Genomic DNA, 21,392 nt, shown 5'->3' on the forward strand with positions numbered 1-21,392 from the left:
CTGGGTTTCCTCAACGCTGGTCCACTGTCGGTCACCCGTGGCAAGCAAAAGCTCCTGTGCCACTTTGTGGCTTTATTTCTTCCTACTTTTCTCGGAGGGCAGGAGGTGAAGGTAGATGGGAGGACTCTTAAGCAGTAGCAGGGAGAAGCGGAACCATGGCTAAGTGGGAATGCTCTCAGGGCGTGACGTGAACCCTGGAGCCCACCAATGAGAGCCCCGGAAGAGCAGCCATGGTGACAACCAGTATGCTTCTGAGAGGACCAGTGTTTCAGGAGGGAACTGCCCAAGCAGTAGGGTTGGGACCGGTGTCCCTTGCCTCTCCTTCAGACCGCAGCTTTCATTACGTTCCAAAGGAAAGGTGGAGACGCACCAACACACAGCCTGGGATTGTGGTCACATGGATTTCGAAAACCTCTGTTACCTTCACTATATGAATCTTTGTGACAAAGAAGAGAACTTGAGAAGTTCAGAGGGACAGTTCTAAATCCAGGAAAAGGCAGGCCAAGAAAATATTTTTTTCAAAATTAAAACTTCTGCTATAACCAACAAAAAATTATAGATAAAATATTACTTTCTGAAATCTTAAATGTATTGGCCAGGCACAGTAACTGACACCTATAATCCCAGCACTTTGGGAAGCTGAGTCTGGAGGATCGTGGGAGTCCAAGATAGAGGGCTTTGATTACATTAAAATACATACAAGTCTGAGAGAAAATATACAATAACTACATTTAAAATTATTAAAGTCTTAATAAAATAAAGCATTAAAATTTTAAGTAAAGATTAAGGTACCATTTCTTAAAGCAGATTTTTTTTTAGAAAAAATAAATGGGACACAATCATTGAAAATGAAAGCAGTTTAGACACTGCCAAAAAGAGAATTACCAAATTAGAAGCTAGATTTGAATAAATAAGTCTTAAAACAACATAAAGACAGAAGATCGAAAATAGATTAAAAGACATAAAGAACAGAATGAGATCTACCACATAGCTAATAGGACTCAAAAGGGAAAGAGGAAGAAAATGAGAGTTACAAAATACACATATAATAGCTGAGAAAGTCCAGGGTTGATGGAAAGCATTATTTACAAGACTGAAGAAACACCAATCCTGAGTGGAGTAAATAAAACTGAATTCATATCAAAATGTATTTGGTACAACTGTAAAATGCCTAAGAGAAAATCTTAAAAACAGTTGGAGGCCAGGCGCGGTGGCTCAAGCCTGTAATCCCAGCACTTTGGGAGGTCGAGACGGGCGGATCACGAGGTCAGGAGATCGAGACCATCCTGGCTAACACGGTGAAACCCCATCTCTACTAAAAAATACAAAAAACTAGCCGGGCGAGGTGGCGGGCGCCTGTAGTCCCAGTTACTCGGGAGGCTGAGGCAGGAGAATGGCGTAAATCCGGGAGGCGGAGCTTGCAGTGAGCAGAGATCCGGCCACTGCACTCCAGCCCGGGTGACAGAGCAAGACTCCATCTCAAAAAAAAAAAAAAAAAAAAAAAAAAAAAACAGTTGGAATGAAAGGCAGATAATCACAAAGGCAAGACCATTTGACTGAGGTGACTATTCAGGAACAACAGAGGCCAGAAGACAATGGGATGGTAATCTTGAAGGAGCTAAAAGCAAATAACTGTCAGTCTCAAATTTTATACCCAGCTGAACTAATCTTCCAGGATTTTATTCAGAAAACAGCAAAGTAAATGCTATATAAAAATGAAGACAATTTAATCAAACTAGAAATACCATTTTGAAAGTTTTTTGAATAACACTTTTTTTTTTCTTTGAGATGAGTCTCACTCTGTCACCTGGGCTGGAATGCAGTCGCATGATCTTGGCTCACTGCAACCTCTGCCTCCTGGATACAAGTGATTCTCCTGCCTTAGCCTCCCAAGTAGCTGGGATTACAGGTGCCTGCCACCATGACCAGCTAATTTTGTATTTTTAGTAGAGATGGAGTTTCACCATGTTGGCCAGGCTAGTCTTGAACTCCTGACCTCAAGTGATCTGCCCACCTTGGTTTCCCAAGGTGCTGGGATTACAGGCATGAGCCACCACACCTGGCCAAGAACCCTCTTTAAAAAAAAAAAGTAAACCTATGGCAAAACTGCTGATTTGAAATTCTCTCTTTTTTTCTTCTTTTTTTAACATTTCCAGCTGTTGGAAACCTATCTTATAGTAGTCAAGAGAATGCAGAGGATAATATTTTGTGTGTAAATCTATTCCAGGTTTTTTTTCTTCTGACTTTGTTCTTTTCAGACAATCTTATATCACCTTTTACACAAGAACCCTGAGGAGACTTTCTCTAGCAATGTTGTTTATTTTTGTAGACACTGCTATGTTTTAATTAATATTGAGATATAGATTTTGTATCAAAAAAAGCAAGTGGATTTACCTTTGTCCTAGCTGATTGTAGCATGTATGGTGATATGGTTTGGCTCTATGTCCCCACCCAAATCTCATCTCAAACTGTAATCTCCACATGTCAAGGGAGGGACCTGGTGGGAGGTGATTGGATCATGGAGACAATTTCCCCCATGCTGTTCTCATGATAGTGAGTGAGTTCTCACAAGATCTGATGATTTTATAAGGGGCTCTTCCTCCTTTTGCCCTCTCTTCTCTCTTCTGCCGGCATGTGAAGAAGTTCCTTGCTTCCCCTTCACCTTCCACCATGATTGTAAGTTTCCTGAAGCCTTCCCAGACATGCATAACTGTGAGTCAATTAAACCTCTTTCCTTTACAAATTACCCAGTCTTGAGTATTTATTTATCACAGTGTGAAAATGGACTGATACATATGGCTAGAGGGGAATCACATATAGCCCTTGCAGAATCCACTGTATCAGCCTCACTGTTTTTCTGTTCATAGTTCATGTTCTGTTCATTTGCTGGGAAGATTTTGATCAAGAGTAGGAATTGTTCTTGCAACTGAAGCTTTGTTTTGTCAGTTATTACATTTTTTCTTATTTTGAGGGTTGTAGCTTACAGAAAGGTATTTTTTAGTTTTTAGTTGAATTTCTGTTGAATTAGAAACTTTGGTGCAACACATATCGCTCTGGGAAAAAAAGTTTTGGTTCACGTGTTTCCATCAAAAATTTTATAATTGGGTTATTGATCTTCATTTCAAGACGTGGATGATTCAGATTCTGGACATGTTGAATGCTGGAATAACAGGCTCCCAGGGACCCCTCTTGGACCACTCTCTCCTCTGGTTGGTGTTGGTGCTCCATCTGTGTCCCTCCTTCCACCTGCGGAATCTCAGGGGCCCAGATGCTGCAGGCCTTCAGCTCCCCCACCTTGTGTTTAGCTCATCAGAATGGAGATTTCACAGCCTTCTTCTCTGGGAATCTCCCCACCTGTGACTGGCAAGGCCCTCCCAGGTGCAGCAGTTTTGACTTTGTGCCTTCCCTGGCCCTACTAACATCTGGCACTTACCCTCCCCAGCAGAAAACTCAGTCCTTTTTTGAGATGGGGGGAGGCAGGGAGGAGATGGGGAGGTGAAGGGGGTGCCAGGGCTGAATGGTGGAGTGGACCCAATGGAGAGGGAGAGGGATTGGAGAGAGAATAAAACCACGGCCCTTTGTCTGAAATAAGTCTCCCCTCAATGGAAATAGCAGCTCCTGGGAGCTTAGGAATGGTCCAGTGGGCAAGAGTGCTGAAAACACGCAGGGAACACAAAGCAGAATGCTCGGAGCCACATTTCAATGAAGTTTACAGTTTGGAAGTGCAGTTTAACAGGTTCTGTGACATGATATATTATGATATATTCTAAGGATAAATGAGGCCTTCCAAACCAAGAGAGACCACATGAGGAGGAACAGCGAGCTGCATAGTGTGAAATCCTACAGAGGGGAGAGAAAAAAATGAAGGGGAAAAGAAGCCATGGAATGGCTTTGTTTTTAATGAAACGGGAATTCCCAAGAACATCTCAAAACGTGAAGATGTCAGGTTGGAAAGGGAGTTAAATCTACTTCAAAATAGATGATGGGTAAGAGGTTTCTTTTTCAGTTCTTGAAAACTTGCAGCTTCATGGCAGATCTTGTCCTGGTGGGATTTAAATGCGCTGAAATTTCCATCCTGAACTCTGCCATCTTCTCCACTTTAGCCACCTCACCTCCCTGTCTCTGTGTGAGAAATTCAGCTGCGTTCAAAGCCCAGTCAGTGTCCGAATTGCTGCAATCCCCAGGTTGCCCTCATTCTCCAAGGACAGGGTTGGCTCTCCAGTAAACACATGCTCATCCCACCACATCTTAGAAAAACAGCCGTGATTTGTAGGTCTGTAGGGAGAATTGGGCACTTAGAGTTTCAAAGAGTGACCCACAGGAAGCGGTTAAGGATTACAGAAGTGGACCATTTGTGTTGCTATGACAATGGCCTTTTTACAGACAGGGACAGAGGTTTTAGAACCTGGTACCAACATCTTGGGCATACAGCGTTTGGTGTTCTTACCTTACTCTAAATAAATTCGGATACGTTGTAGGTTTACATTTTTTTTTTAATGTTAGTGCCCACTTTAGCTCATAGTTGATTCAAGGCCCCAGTTTACCAAACTTTTGTATAAAATGAGCAATGTGCAAGCCATTTCCTGGTAACAGCCATGGTGGCATTTAAGACACCCTGTGGGAGCTCCATGCAGGCCCAGGGAGCACGAGCGAGCCGGGTGGAGCCACAGCTGGAAGACACTGGGGACTCGGGGCTGCATCTGTGACAAGCCCCCTTCCTCTTTGGAGAACTGAGCAAACTTAACATTGCAAGTATGTTTCCGTGACACCTTTTCCGTGACGCCTCTTTGCTCTAATAAATTGATACTATTTCATTGAAGCACTGAGTAACTGAATGAATGACTCTCAACTGACATACTTGGGAAGATTGGACTGGCTGGCATTATCTCCCTCCAAAAATAGAAGGGGGCTCACTGTGGTTTTATAGTGACAGGCATAACTAGGATATTTCTATTTTGTGGACACATTCACTGACTGACACTCAGCAGCCGATCTAATGTCCATGCAGGGAAGGTGGTAGGGAGAGAAGAAGAGGGAGAGATGCTTCCTCCCAGGGCTCTCAGCACCAGGGAATATGCCCCTTCCTGGGGGCAGGCATTCTAGGCCTTTGCTCTTCAGGTTCCTCTGTGATTTCTCCTCTGGGGAGACGCCACAGGGTGTGGTGAGAGTGCGGTGTGGCCACTGACCCCCGTCCTGAGGCTTAATCATCCTCAGCCACTGGCCCTGTTAGGCTGTGGCCTGCTATGGGGCCGCCCTTTCTTGCCCCTCGCTTGTCTAGGGAAACACCTGTTTGTAGTGGTGAGGGGAGAAGCTTCCCACACAGCATGAGAACAGCTCTTCTAGGATGCACACGAACCCTGGCATTGTCTTAGAGACTGTGTTCATGTCATAGCAGAATACCCCAAACGGGGTGGCTTAAATGACAAAAATGTATTCTGTTACCATTCTGGAAGGTGGAATCTGAGCTGGAGGTGTCGGCAGGGCCGTGATCCCCCTGAAGGCTTGGGAAGGATCTGTCCTGGGCCCCACTCCAGCACCTGGTGGTTCCGTGGCTCGGGCAGCCTCCCTCCCACGTCCCCACGCAGTTCTCCCTGTGTGTGTCTGTCTCCTCTCATGGCACTCTCCCTGTGTGTGTGTCTGTGTACAAATTCCTTATATGGACACGAGTCATATTGGATCAGGGGCCCACCCTATGCGGTATGACTGCATCTTAACTAGTTACATCTGCAACAACTGTGTCTCCAAATAAGGTCACCTTCTGAGGTGCCGGAGGTTGAGATCACAAAATAAGGATTCAGAGGGCACACAGTTCAGTCCATAACAAAGATCAAACTACTGTCATGTAGACAATCTTGCAATCAAATGTCACAGGTTGCATTATTGTGTAACCCCCCCCCCCACCATGTTACTTTCTGTCTTCAGACTAACTAACAGTGCTACCATCTCAGTCTCTGTGTAATGAGGAAGTCTGAATATCTGAAATAATGGATGAGTGAATGGATGGATGGATACGTGATGGGTGAATGGATGGGTGGATGGATGGTAAATGAATGAATGAGTGGATGGGTGGATGGGTGGATGGATGGATGGATGGATGGATGGGTAGATGGATGGATGGATGGGTGATGAGTGGATGGTTGGATGTATGGATGGGTAGATGGCTGGATGGATGATGGATGAGTGAATGGATGGATGAATGATTGGATGGATGGATGGGTGATGGGCGGATGAATGGATGGATGATGGATGGGTGAATGGATGAATGGATGGATGGATGGATGGGTGATGGGTGGATGCATGGATGGATGGATGATGGATGAGTGAATGGATGGATGGGTGAATAGATGGATGGATGAATAGATGGATGGATGGGTGATGGCTGGATGGATGGATGATGGATAGATGAGTGAATGGATTGATGGGTGAATGGATGGATGATGGGTGGATGGATGGATGATGGATGAGTGAATGGATGGATGGATGAATAGATGGATGGGTGATTGGTGGATGGATGGATGATGGATGGATGAGTGAATGGATGGATGGGTGAATGGACGGATAGATGAATAGATGGATGGATGGGTGATGGATGGATGGATGGGTGATGGATGGATGGATGAATGATGGATGGATGAGTGAATGGATGGATGGGTGAATGGATGGATGATGGGTGGATGGATGGATGGATGATGGATGAGTGAATGGATGGATTGGTGAATGGATGGATGGATGAATAGATGGATGGATGGGTGATGGATGGATGGATGGATGGATGGATGGATGGATGGATGGGTGAATGGATGGATGGATGGATGGATAGATAGATGGTTCAGTCGATTTATGGATGGATGGATGGGTGAGTAGGTCTATGAAAGAGCAGAGGAAGCTCCCACGAGTGCTCCTGCTACAAAGGTGCATGCTTGCCTCCTGCTGTTCTTGGAACCCTAGGAGGTCTTGCAAAGGAGAAGGGAACAGATGCTTCCACTCACCTCTGTGTGTCAGCGCCATACCAGGCACCTCAGTGTTTGCTTTCATTCTCACTCTATAGGCTAGGACTGGTCATAGCATCCTCCTTTCACTTTCTTCAAAACAACTAGCTATTGATCACCTCTGACCAACAACTGCTGGCCACCGGGAGGGGAGAATGAGAAGACTCTAAGGAAGGAAGGTAGGCCAGTCTTAGCCTTTCACAAATGGGACAACTGAGGCACAGGTGATCGAAGCAGCATCCCCGGCTCCAGTATAAGAAAATGATCTTACATGTGGGCCAGGCATGGTGGCTCACGCCTGTAATCCCAGCACTTTGGGAAGCCGAGGCAGACAGATCACTTGAGGTCAGGCATTCGAGACCAGCCTGGCCAACATGGTAAAACCCCATCTCTACTAAAAATACAAAAATCAGCCAGGCGTGGTGGCGTATGTGTGTAATCCCAGCTACTTGGGAGGCTGAGGCAGGAGAATGGCTTGCCCCCAGGAGGCGGAAGTTGCAGTGAGCTGAGATGGCACCACTGCACTCTAGTCTCAAAAAAAAAGGAAAGAAGAAAAGGAAATTATCTTACGTGTGCATGGGTCAAGAATGACATGGCTGGCCTCTGCTGCCCATCTCCTTGTAGAAAAGCATTAATTAAAATGGATTCAATGCAATTTACTCAGCTTTAGTTTTCTCATCTGTAGAAAAGGGTAATGATATCTACTTCATTGGGATCATTGTGGGATTAGATGCAATTATGTAACTGAAGGCAGTTGGCACAGACAGGCACCGGATAAGCACCTAGTCAACCTACTCTCCCTTTCCCTTCTTTTGTGTAAATCCTCATGTCCCCTCCTCTCTTCAGCCTCTCCTGTCCCTGTCACGGAATACCACGTTTAGAGCTGTCAGTGAAATGGCATGTGTCTGAAGGTGAGGATTTCCTATTTGAGATAAAAGTCTGCAGTTTCCACAAGTTAATACAGCAAACAGACCAAGCATCTTTTTTTTTTTCTCTCTTGCTGGGTGGACTCAGGTAAAATTGAGCTGCTAAGTACCCAGGATTTATGGAATTTGTTGCTAATATTAAAGAGATTTACATGTCCGTTATACTCCTGCAGGTTTAATCTGATGACTACAAAATGCTCAGAAGACATTGCTATTTCAAGGACAACTAGATTATTTGGGTGAAAGCTGGATCTTTGTATGTAGATACTCTGGACTTCGGATGCCAATCTATTTCATTGGTTCTTTGCAGTTCCTTCAGCCGCTCCTGAGAACGTGTCAGCTGAGGCTGTCAGCTCGACCCAGATTTTACTGACATGGGCTTCCGTGCCGGAACAGGACCAGAATGGGCTCATACTGGGCTACAAGGTGCGTGATGGGATGACCTCCCTTTGCTTAAAGAGTGAGGTAGGGAAATGCGACCACGCGCCATTCCCCCAAAGCAACAAGCTTCCTCTTCTCCAGCAGATCTGCAGTGCTGGCCAGTTTGTGATTTTTATTAAGACATCCAGTTGTCTTATCTAAGCCTCATTGCAGTCTGGGAATTAGGCATCGGTATAACCACACCACAAACGCCAAAACTGGGTGCCAGAAGAAAAGCGCAGCCGGAGTGAACCTGACCTCGGGGCCTGCGCCTGGCTCCACCCTCGCTGGCCTCGATGCCATGGGCCAGTTACTGAAACCCTGTGCCTGTGTCTCCCCGCTTGTAAAACGGGAATAACGATGGGAGCTTTGTCCCGGGGTTAGTGTGAGAATTCAGTGGGTCTTTTACATAGCACGCCTTGCTCATGGGAAGGACTGGGCCAGGTGGACCGCTGTATGCGTGTTTCTATGTGTGTCATCACAGTCCTAGCAATGGCATCCGCTGGAAGGGTCGAATCTGTCCCAGCTTCTTGGGGGAGCCATTTCTGGATTCCACCTTCTATACATCCACCCCAACCCTTTAAAACCCCGTTCTGTTCCTCATTCCATCACTCAGGGGCGACAGGCTCTGTCTCCCCGTCTGCTCCTTGGCTCAGCAATGCTAAGCATCAGAATGAGCTTTTCTGGACCCGGCCAGCAAGGTCCATGCTTGTCTCAGTGCTGCTCCCTGGGTTTTGAGCATGCCTCCTCCACCTTTCTATACTTCACATCCCTATTCTTTGTTTCCTCCGCCTGCTTTCCTATATCTTCCCCCTTCCCCAAGCATTCTAAATGCGCCCTGCTGGCTCCGTGACACATGGCAGTCCCATTGAGGGGGTTCAGTGACCAAAACTCCACACCACATTCCTGGGGCCCAGAGAAACGTGCTTGCTGTGCTATTTTCAAACACCTCCCTGGTGATGCTCTCCTTTATGGCCTTCCATGTCCCTGATCTCGGGGAGCAGTTCAGAGAGGGTGGGCGTTGAGTGAGGACTTAGCAGGAGGCCCTGGAGCAGAGCAGCTTGGGATGGGGTGCCCTGGAGGAGAGCAGCTTGGGGTGGGGTGCCTACAGCCTGCACAGCTGCAGATGGCCCAAGGAGGCCGGAGCTCCCGGTCTGTGTGAGGATAGCAGGTCTTCTGGAGCAGGAACCCAGCTTCCATGGCTGGGAAGCCCAGGGGGCTGCTGGCTCCTGTGGCGGGAAGCAGAATGTGACTGAGTTCATAATTGAGTCTGTTTGAGTGGCTGTGGTTGGCACGGCTGCAGTTGGGCCCTCTGATCTTGCAGATCACGACCAGGCAGCAGGCGCGCCAAGCCGTGGGCACTAACTCAGACTCCCCTGGAGTGCAGTCACTTCACCACCTCCTTCCTCCCCAAACGCCAGCGTGGACAAATGAGATCCACAAGTCCTGCCCACAGCCATCCTCAGGGAGAAAGCATAGTTGGCTGGGCCTTGATTCACGAAAGTGGCCTGCCCCATGCCACGGCGGTGCCTCCTGGCACCCTCCTCCTTATAACCCTCACATTGTGTTGATGCCACAGATCCTGTTCCGGGCCAAAGACCTGGATCCCGAGCCCAGGAGCCACACTGTGCGAGGGAACCACACGCAGTCGGCCCTGCTGGCAGGCCTGCGCAAGTTCGTGCTCTACGAGCTCCAGGTGCTGGCGTTCACCCGCATCGGGAACGGGGTCCCCAGCACGCCCCTCATCCTGGAGCGCACCAAAGACGATGGTAGGTCCAGGGTTCACGCCTTCGGGAGCCTGGGTTTCTCCCAGGTTGGCCTTTCCAAGGCAAACAATTTGAATTGTTGCTTTTAACTTAATTTTCAAACCACTTTCTTTTGCAGTTGAGGGAAACAAAGCAAAATTGTTTTTCAGTCACTGAGCACTTCTATGGCCAATTTCAGCCTGGAGTGGATTTTTACAGCCTAATTACGAACCTGGGCAGAGTTTCCCTCATAACTCTGCCATGGGCAGTGCTGGGGAGAGGCAGGAAAGGCTGGGGCCGGGCTGAGCTGTGGATGTGAGCTGTGGACGCTCCTCTTGGCGGGGGCTCCACATATCTAGTGTAGTGCCCCCTTATCCAGCAACACATCCCAGGACCCCCAGGGGATGCCAAACTGCAGATAAGCGGGGACTACTATAGTTTAAAAAATCCACAGTGGACTTCATGCCTTAATTCTCGGTACTGCCCTGGTCTCACTGTTTGCATTGTCGGAGGTAATTAGAAGTTGTAGAAAGCCCCATGTGTGACGGCTCAGGGTCCCCAGCTCCCTGTGTTTCCAGACCTGAATAACAAGCACGCCTTGCCAGCTTTGTTTTCATGAAACTCTAAATCATCGGTAAATATGTTTTCCCACTTTACAGATGTCAAACACGTAAAGGTTAGCATCTCTACATTTTCACTATTAGACAGACTGGAATGAATACATCAGGGGGAGAAGTACTGATCTCCCCCTTCCCGCCAAAAAAACACCCACTATGAGGATCAGAGTGGCTGAAGAAGTGAAATAACTGTAGGTTTTCTTAAGCATCTTTGCTGAGTAACTAAATTAGCCCGAAAATCCTCTTAACTGCTGAGTGGAAAGCGCCGTCTCCACGTGGCTCAAAGAGCCCGCCCTCGTCCTCGCCTCGCCTCAGGGAGAGACGGGAACCTTGCAGAAGGCTTTGTCCATCCTCCCCTGACACAGGATCTCAGGCTAGAGGGGGATCCAGGAGGGAAAAGGAATGTGGATGTTGTTTCCTTTCAAAACTATCTCCAGCTCCAGTGTATTCCAGGTTTCCCAGATGAAAGTAAAAAGGGGCATCTTAGAAACTGTAACAGCAGGCCCAAGGCAACTGTTTCCTCCTGAAGCAGGCACTGGTGAGTCCTGGAATGCTGCCGCTTCCTCTCCCACAGCGCTCCCATAGACATGCCTTTCCTCCTCTGCATTCCAGCGTAATCCCCGTAAACAGCCCAGGAGAGGGCTCAGGGGAGCAACGCTACTTCAGACTGAAGTCAGTGTTTGCGTATCTGTGACTTAGTCCTGGTTGCGAGCCTGGTGGCCTCCTTCAAACATTTATTTCACCCCAAACTAGGCGTCATAACACACGTTCAAAATTTAAAATACCGTTCCCAGCTTCATAGCCGGGGACAGAAGTCAGCAGCCCAGAATGACAAACGTACATCCTTTTATTTTCACATTGATTGTTCCATGCTCATTGCCTCTTACCTGGGAATCAATCAGTTATTAATTCCAACAAGAAGCTCTCATATTGGCCACACACTTACTTGCCTGTTCGTTTAAGTAAATGTATTTTATGAGGGCTACAACCCTATTATTCAGCAGTTCCACCACACCTAACTGCTTTTTGAATTATTGGCGCACCGAACCACACACAAGAATTATTATATGCATTTGTGCACATCAACTCTTAATTATCTAGGATGATGCAGGAGAGAGGTGGCATGCCTACAAGAAAAATGATTGAGGATAAACGTGTTCTTCCGTCAGAAATTGTAACCTCCATTACAGTTGGGAGGAACTTCAGGCCGCCTTATCTACCACCTGCTTTGCAGATGTCAAACCCAGTAAGGGAATCAGAGCTCAGATGAGGGAAATCCTGCCTCTCAACCTGATGTTCGCTCTCCGAGTCATTTAGTGACTGGTCTGCTTGTGTCCTGGTAGGCTGGTTACACTCACGCTCTTCCTGGCGTAGTTCACGAGCCCTGCTTTTGAGTCTTGGAAAGCAGATGGGCAGGGTTTCAAGGAAAGTGTTTGCTCAAGATTCTTAGGGAGCCACACTACCAGTGAGGTTCCAGAAGTCATCAGTGCAAAACTTTAGAGGGTTCTAAACCCATGACACTGTAGCCTGTGGTAGTTACTGCACCCAGCTGACCCTCAGAGTCCTGTGGAACCTGTCACGCACCCAAGGAACATTGTCTTGACCTCTGGATCCCTGTGGCTTTCCCTTCAGCTCCAGGCCCCCCAGTGAGGCTCGTGTTCCCCGAAGTGAGACTCACCTCCGTGCGGATTGTGTGGCAACCTCCAGAGGAGCCCAATGGCATCATCCTGGGTAAGGGAGCGGCGGTGGCCGGGCGTGGTGGCTCAGGCCTGTCATCCCAGCACCTTGGGAGACTGAGGCAGGCCGATTGCTTGAGCCCAGGAGTTCAAGACCAGCCTGGGCAACACTGGGAGACCCCAACACTACAAAAAAAAAAATAAAATTCAAACTATTAGCCGGGCATGGTGGCATGCACCTATTGGTCCCAGCTACTGGGGAGGCTGAGGTGAGAGGGTCGCTTGAGCCCAGGAGGTTGAGGCTGCAGTGAGTCCAGATTGCATCACTGCACTCCAGTCTGGGAGAGAGTACAAGACCCTATCCCCAAAATAAGAATTAAAAGAAAAAGGAGTGATGATGTTTAATAGGAGAGAAATAATAATCACGTTGATGTCGTCCCTGTTTGTTAGATGTTTATGAGGTTAAACAAAAGCCTGTCTCCAGCAGCCTAGCATTTCCTGAACCGAGATGATCACGGGCCTCTTGACTGTTTTCTAAGCTATGTACTAAGGGTTTTTTGTATGGAATGAAATTTACGTTTTGTTAACCTGAAATTTCTTCCATTCGTTTGCGGCTCATGGTGATACCGTTCGTAACCAACCTCCCCTTCCGCTCTGAAATATCAGGCTATTTTGCTGTGTGTTTGGGAAACAACAGGCTAGTTTTTCAGACCTGGGCTTTGCTCCCATGTTCCCGGAAACATCTTTCCTACAGCACTTGCACCCAATCCTTGTAAGAAGCCACTGAGATGAAGCGCATGCCTTGGGTCCCAGGGAATTTGTTTACTTCTGACGTTTCAGCATTGCAGCCGGCATACCAACTCTGGTAACACTGATGAAAAGCCTAAATTTTTCCCAGTTCCCCAAAGCAGCAAATTCTATTTTTAAATATCCCCAGTTCCTTGATTCACTCACCCTTTCACAGAGACAAATTGAGGACTTTCCGTGTGCAGGTGTCTTACGCACAGTGGCTGGTGAGGAATGAACCAGGTGCGCCCGTCCCCCAAGATGCCCACAGTCCCGTAACAGAGACGCACATTGAGAGTACAGTGAGATAAGCCGTCTGAAAGAGGTTTCATTCAGTGCCTCACACACAGCTCCTTCTGGGTGGGGTCTCTGTGGGTGGAAGGCTCCTTTTGAGTGGGATCTGGAGATAGGTGGCTTCTAAAGCCTTGGAAGAAGGGAAGAGGGTGTCCACTCAGCCAAGATCGAATGCTTTCAGCCTGTGGGAGCACTGACAGCTCCAAGGCTGGGGTTGGAGGCTGGGCCAGGTCTTGAGCTACTGTGAGCTCCCTGCTGCGCCCTGGAGAATGTGGCCCTGAAACCCGGACGTTATAAACTGGCCTATTAGAGGAAAGCAGGACAGTCACAGAACATTGCCCCAGCCCCAGGTTAGCTCTCGGGATATTGACGGAATCCTGACACACCAGAGACCCCTGATTCATCCAGCCTGTGTTCTAGGTGATGTACGGTAAAGTTATAAACCCAGACTTACAAACAGGTGGTAAAATTCACCACTCTTGCCTGCATATGATCTTGGGATTCTAAGAGTTGGTTTGAAGAGTTTCACATCACTAAAAAAGAGTTTGGAGGCCTGTGTTGAACGGCAGCAGGAACTCGTCCAAGGTCTTTGAGTGAGAAAGCTGCGCAATCAGATTGGCCTTTGAGATAATCACTCTGGCAGCCTGAGAAGGGTGGACGCAAAGCCAATTAGTTATTGAGCCCTTGCTTCCACTGAGAGGGGGCCCTGGAACTTCCTCAGTCTTCTGCACAACGAGGCTGCGGCCTATTTTCACTTTGCCTCTTTCTTGATGTGATTTCTGGAGTTGCCAGATAGAAGTGTCTGGCTTTGAGTATGGCATTTCTCAATGAGGCGACCTTTGGAATTGTGGGTTCCTGCTGCTAAAATCTCAGATGAGCAGCCACTGTGGAGGTAAGCATTTCAGGGCCTGGCCCGGCGGAGAGGGAGCTACGAGCCACGTCTGGTGCCTGCGCAGTGAGCCCAGTCTCGGGATAGGAAACGGTCTGCCCAGCAGACAGCTGTGGTGAAGAGATTTGCAGGAGCCCCACCCAGGCGGACCCTAACCTCAGCACAGCACCCAGGCATCAGCCTTTTCTGGAACAAGCAGGGATAATATCTGATTACCCAGGACCTATCCTCAGCATGCTGTGAAACAAGAAACGTTGACAGAGGCACAGGAGTCCACAAGAATGGTGTTCCCCGTGAAGAAGCAGGCTCGCCCCAGCCCCACCTCCACCTTGGCAGGGCCCCCGGCTCCCACTGCCGGCCTCGGTAGACCCTCTCGGCAAGTCCTCACTCTGTGGTCACCTCTGTCCACTCACTGTCACCCTACCGGGCTGCCAAGAATCAGTTCTGGCGTGCGAAGGTGTGGGACAGGTGCAGGAGCAAAGCATGTACTTCATCTGTGCTTCTCTCTTGCCGTAGACAAACCCGTGCTCAGATTCCAGTGCTGAGACTTTGACCCAGGGCTTCCTTGCACATGTGGGGAGGCTCTGGCCTCAGCCAGCCCTAGGCCCAGCCCTCTCTCTGACACACCTGCTTCTCCAGGGCCTCTGACCTTCCTGAGGACTCACACCGATGTCCTCTGTAGCCCCAGGTCCTCACTGCCCCGCTCCCTGACCATGTGTTCACCTGGTCAGGCTTGTCTTCAGCACGCCCACTGGCACAGCGTGAGGCCCGCTGTCCAGTGAGCCCATCAGCTGGTTTTATCATCTGTTGTTTACTTTCCAGAGTGTCTCTGACATTTCCTTTTCTGACAACAAGAGCACTATAAAATGATAATTGAGGCCACAATGAAATCCCATTTCACATTCACCAGATTTGGCACCATAAGAAGCTGTGATGATGCCAAGTTTACATGAGGATGTGGAGAAACAAGACCCCTCCACCCTTGCCAGGAGAGGGAGTTGGTGCGTCCACTTTGGGGAGTGCTCTGGCAATACCCAGGAAAGGTGACCACATTCACGCCACACCCCAGAAGCTCTGCACTTCCAGGCCTTCGCCCTAGAGAAATTCTTGCCTGTCTGCACAAGGAGAAACGTACAAGGATGTTCATTACAGATTCACTGAAATAGCACGAAAGAAAGCAGCTCTCGTCTGCACAAGTCGGATGGCACGAACCTGGGGACTGCCCGCTTTTCCTTTCCTCTGTGTTTTCAACACTGCATCACCGACAAGCAGGCCGGCAGCATGGGTAACGTTTCGGACTCAGATCTCGGCCTGTGCTTATTAGCTGGGTGAATTTATGCATGTTTCTTAGCATTCCCATGCCTCAGTTTCCCCATCCCTCAAAGGGGAAGCACATTCATGCCTCCCTCACTGGTTAAATGAGTTGCATTTAGAACAGTGCCTGCCACATAGTGAGTGCTGAGTAAACGTTAGCTTCCGTATCACATAGAATATTTCATCGTTTCCCTGGCACCAGAGGAGGCTGGAGGTTCTCTGGACTTGGGAGCTCCTCCTGGATCACTAGGGGCTCAGCCTGGTCCTACTATTCCCGTGGCATGCACCCGTGGTGTGCTGCCTTGATTTGTCTTCCATGACTCTGGTTGCTGAAGCAGAGGGTTCTTACTGACAAGAGAAAGAAAATTTAGAAGGCTGTTCGGGTTGCAGAGAGTTCCTAATGTGCGTCGGGAGGTATGGATCTTGATTTGTGGTCGCTGAAAACCACTGAAGCCCAGGTAAGAAGGGTGATCATTTAAATACTTTGAACACTCCAACCACAGCCGAACACTGCTGAGTCACGCAGCACCATGTCTACCTGCGAGGCAGACAGCCTCACTGCCGAGCCTCTCTGTCATGCAGCATCGGGTTGTAATTGTAATGCCTGTTGTCCAGGTAACCTGTCACCCGTGTGTCATTACAGCCGGCACACCACACGGCAGAGGCTGCAGGAAGTCGGGAAGACACTTCTCACCAATTCAGATAGGTGTTCACAGGGGAGAAAGCAAAACATCTTTTTACCTGACTCACTTTACATCCAGAGACCTTGAATCAATGTTCCCACTCCAGCAGCTTGGCCTTCTGAGTACATAAACACCTCTGCTGCCCGAGCTTTTGTAATCTATATCAAAACATGTTCTTGCATTTCCAAACGAGAAAACAGCGTGAACCACCAGCAGGCGCCTAGAGGAGAAAAAACTTGCTTATTTGCATAAATATTTTACTGTGGAGTGCTTTTAGCATTTAGAACTTTTCTTTGGAGGGATGGGGTTGGAGGCCCCTGAGTACAGACATCCTTCCCTCACCCACCAGCTGACGTCACATGCTCTTGACTGCTATTATGCTAATGTGATGATGCGTGAGCTCTTCAGACCCACGTGGGCCTGCCCTGGCCAGACATGCAGGATCCCGTCCTGCCAGCAGGAAGGCCTAACATTTACCTTTAAGCTTATGACGAAGGGTGTGCGGGAACTCCGCTGAGAATCAGGAGCTCCAGCAAAAGTGATCCCTGTTTGCAGATTCAGCATTTTGATCCCCAGCCCTCGGACAGATAAGCTGCAAAACCCACAGACCACGGCATCTAGGCTCGGCCAACGTGGGCCTCCTGGGGCCACTCAGTGGCTTGCGGGTTCTCTGACCCACTCGCCCACCAACAGCAGCTGCAGGGAGATCAGCAGCATGTGCCCCTGATGGTCATGCTTCGGGGTCCTGAGCACTGGGGCCCCGGTGATGCTCACTGAACAGCAACTCTCAGACTATGCCTTTTGTTTCCTAGGGAAGTGCACAATTTATAAAAGGCTTGCAACTAACTGGGCACGGTGGCGCACACCCGTAATCCCAGCTACTCAGGAGGCTGAGGCATAAGAATGGCTTGAACCCAGGAGGCGGAGGTTGCAGTGAGCCAAGATCGCACCACTGCACTCCAGCCTGGGTGACAGAGTGAGGCTCTATCTCAAAGGCTTTGCAGCCACCTTAAACCTCCGGACAGAAGTCCCCAAATTGCTCTGTGTATAGCTCTGCGGCATCAGTCTTCAGGCTGACCCGGAGCTGAGATGCCTACAAGGCTTCCAGCATCCAGCTTCAGCTCCTCAGTGCCACCTTCTTGTGTTTCGAGCAGTGGACCGTTCTGGAACTTGTCTCAGGCCTGTGGCGCGGTCCCTTTCTGGATTCTGATTGTCTAAATGCACAGTGCCGCCTCCGTCTTCCAGGTGTATTCAGAAACCCACTCAGGCCTCTCTCATTATGTTTTTAATCTTCTATTTGGATCAATGTGTCTCGTACTTGGCCTTGCTCCTTTTAATGCCTGTATTATCATAATTTACCCATACCCTTAAAAACAGGGCTCCTCGTAGGCCGCATTTTACTGCTGCTATTGATTCGGCCTGTTCATTCCTCCCTCGCACACGCCGCCGTCTTCTGGCCTTGCATCGCTGAAGTTCAGCACGCCAGTGTTGCTGATCTCGCTGTAACTGTAATTACATAACTAGCCTTTTCCACGGAAACGCTCTTATCTCTGAACACCATCTATCATTATTCTCTAAAAATGCAAGGACTATTACTCAGCTGCTCCTTTGTGCCATTTATGTACAGAAAAAAAAAGCTGTCTTCTATTGTCCATCGAGTCTAGGACTTTTTAAACGTGTGAAGGTGAGCTATAGACATTCATCTTTATGTTCAGCAGACCATGGTGTGGCAACCAGGTGATATTATCTTTATTTTAGGGCAAATAATAGGAAGGTACAAATGGAACCCAGAGGCCAAGGAATTTTCTTCCAGTGCCTAGGGAACCAGATCAAAGAGAAAAGAAGAACCCAGATTTCTGCAATTAGCAGGAATGGCGTTGTACTTTGCAATCTGCATACATTATCTCACGGGGGCTTTGCCAGGCCTGCATCCTAAAGGTCAGGGGAGGGGAGGGCGACCCACTGCAAACTCCCGCCTTCCTCCTTCAGCCCAGCAGCACTGCCACACAGTGCACTATTAAGCAGTCATTAAAATTCATGTTTCTAAAGGGAAAACATGCTTTGCTATCTTGTGCAGAAATCGCAGAATGAAAAACTCGTATTGAGTGTGGAAATCCAGGTTTGTTGAGTATTCATATGCATAGAAAAACGATTACCAAAGGCTAGGCGCGGTGGCTCACACCTACAATCCCAGCACTTTGGGAGGCCGAGGTGGGTGGCTCACCTGAGGTCAGGAGTTCAAGACCAGCCTGACCAACATAGAGAAACCCTGTCTCTACTAAAAATATGAAATTAGCTGGGCGTGGTGGTGGGTGCCTGTAATCCCAGCTACTCGGGAGACTGAGGCTGGAGAATCACTTGAACCCAGGAGGCAGAGGTTACAGTGAGCCAAGAACGCTCCATTGTACTCCAACCTGGGCAACAAGAGCAAAACAACGTCTCAAAAAAAAAAAAAAAAAAAAAGATGAATAAAGGCTGGACACAATGACTCACACCTGCAAGCCCAGCACTTTGGGAGGCTGAAGCAGAAGGTAATCACTTGAGCCCAGGAGTTCAAGACCAGCCTGGACAACATAGTGAGACCCCATCTCTATTTTAAATTTTAAAAAATGATTAATAGCAAGAGATGAGAACTGAGAATCAGGCAGAGGTTAGAACTTGCCCGAGGCCTGGGTCAGGACCCAGGTCTCCTGGCTCCCTACTGTCCAGTCAGGAGCTTCTGAGAGAGAGGCAAGGAACCACACACGAGAAACAGTCCACAAATCCGAGGCAGTGTATCCTTCAAGGCAGGTGAGGTGAGGCCCACGCAGGGCTGTGAAGGGGCACGTGCATAACCATGTAATGGAAGCCTGTGTAGTCTGTGGCATGGCCAAGGACAAGGCTCACCCTGGAGGGCAGAAGAGTCAGGTGGGGCCATTGATAGAAAGGAGGGTCTGTAAGCAAACCTTAGACGGCTTGGCAAGGAGAAACCGGTTCCCACATAATCCCCAAATCCTGTGATCCACAGGACGTGCCTTTGAACATCTTCATTTCATCTCAGGATTATTACCTCTAGCAATGGAATAATCTGAGCAGAGATAAAACATGGCGAAACAGTAAAGATTAAACAATAATGAAAACACATCTGTAACCATGCCCTTCTCCTGAAAGTAAATAACACCTCATTAATTCAGACGTAGTCACTGAAAGGCAATGTGGATTTTGAGTGAGAAGTCTTAATCACACACAACTCTCCAACATGCTAAGTAACAAATCAAGGGAACTCAGGTAGGCTGGTGAGATCTGTAGGAAAGGCAGGTTCCGGGCCATCAGGGATGCCAGGTAAGTCCCTCGTTAGTCGCCTGTTGGGGCCAGGCCTCCGAGCATCTTCCAGCCGGGGCTTCTCTTCACTCTTAGGGATAGGCATGTTTTTGTTTTTATTTTTGAGATGGAGTCTCGCTCTGTTGCCCAGGCTGGAATGCAGTAGCTCAATCTTGGCTCACTGCAACCTCCGCCTCCCGGGTTCAAGTGATTCTCCTGCCTTAGCCTCACGAGCAGCCGGTATTACAGGCACCCACCACCACACCTGACTAATTTTTGTATTTTTAGTAGAAGCGGGGTTTCACCATCTTGGCCAGGCTGGTCTTGAACTCCTGACCTTTTGATCCACCTGCCTCAGCCTCCCAAAGTGCTAGTATTACAGGCATGAGCCACCGCGCCCGACTGGGATAGGCATGTTTTTTCGCACTGTGAAGAAGAAATCTCTTCAGCCACTGTGTGAAATCAGTGAGGTAATCCCACCTTGACAGTGTGGAGGGAGCAGGCTGAAACCCACGCATACATACATGAGTCTGTTTTTAATACAAACTTGATTTCTGCTGCTTTAGGGAGAGATTTGTATCTCTTCATCTCTAGGAACGATATTCAAATGCCTGAAGTTACACCAGGCTGCACTTCATTCTTGATGGTTTTGGTTTTGTGTGTGTTTGGTTTTTTTATGTTTTGTTTTCTGTTTTTGCTGGAGACAGAGTCTTGCTCTGTCACCCAGGCTAGAGTGCAGCAGCACCATCTTGGCTCACTGCAACCTCTGCCTCCCGGGTTCAAGCTATTCTCCTGCCTCAGCCTCCTGACTAGCTGGGATTACAAGCGCCCATCACCACGTCCGGCTAATTTTTGTATTTTTAGTAGAGACGAGGTTTCACCATTTTGGTCAGGCTGGCCTCGAACTCCTGACCTTGTGATCTGCCCACCTCAGCCTCCCAAAGTGCTGGGATTACAGGCGTAAGCCACTGCGCCCTGCTGAAGTTTTGTATTTTTAGTAGAGACAGGGTTTCACCATGTTGGCCAGGCTGGTCTCAAAGTCTTGACCTCAAGTGATCCACCCTCCTCAGCCTCCCAATATGCTGGGATTACAGGCATGAGTCACTGTGCCCAGCCGCTTTGCACTCTTTACCTGGCACTTTTGCATGATTTTGAGCCATGTGAATATTATACATCTCAAGAAACTGTAACAGAATATTGAATGTCTTTAAACAAAAGGCAGCTTAACTAGAAGGTCTCCAAGATGAACATTGATTCTGTGGCCAGAGATGCTTTTTCCAGGCAGAACGCAGCCGCCAGAGACCTTAGAATTAGGGTCATTCTCCTGGCCCCAAGGAAGCAGGACTCTGTTGGGGAATTGACACTTCATGGGGAAACTCCGGCCCAGGGAGTCCTGCTCTGTGGTCTGCTCAGTGCTGAGCACACGTCGTAGGTAGCCAGTCAGGCATTGCAAAGCTGGGGGTGTCACTCCTCAGGGTCTGGCTGGGGGCTCGGCCATGTCTATTCTGGGCCCCTGTGCTGCCTCTGGTGGGCACTCACCACCCTGTCCTGGAACTGCAGGGCCTAAGGTGCTGACCCCACATCTATGCCTGTAGACAGGTCCTGGGAATGAGGTTCCATGAAGACTGTGTGAGGAATGATAACTCTGGTCATACTGGCCACTACAGGGCGAGGGACTGCTAGGGAAAGTGTCCTGCCAGCTGGAGGAGGAAGGAGAAGTCGTGACTACAATTGTTTTGTAATAATACTAAAG

General features: G+C 48.6%; 1 protein-coding gene across 2 annotated transcripts in view; it reads left to right on the plus strand.

Moving 5' to 3' along the window:
* The window catches only part of SDK1 (sidekick cell adhesion molecule 1), a 982,307-nt gene that overhangs the window by 827,784 nt on the left and 133,131 nt on the right, over window positions 1-21,392 (plus strand). For both annotated transcript variants that reach the window (XM_030933228.1, XM_030933229.1), the window contains 3 exons: window positions 8,226-8,341; window positions 9,915-10,104; window positions 12,330-12,428. In XM_030933228.1, the coding sequence (XP_030789088.1) occupies window positions 8,226-8,341; window positions 9,915-10,104; window positions 12,330-12,428 (405 nt within the window). The remainder of the gene's footprint in view (window positions 1-8,225; window positions 8,342-9,914; window positions 10,105-12,329; window positions 12,429-21,392) is intronic.

This window comes from Rhinopithecus roxellana, chromosome 6 (genome assembly GCF_007565055.1).
Source record: "Rhinopithecus roxellana isolate Shanxi Qingling chromosome 6, ASM756505v1, whole genome shotgun sequence".
NCBI classification, from domain to species: domain Eukaryota; kingdom Metazoa; phylum Chordata; class Mammalia; order Primates; family Cercopithecidae; genus Rhinopithecus; species Rhinopithecus roxellana.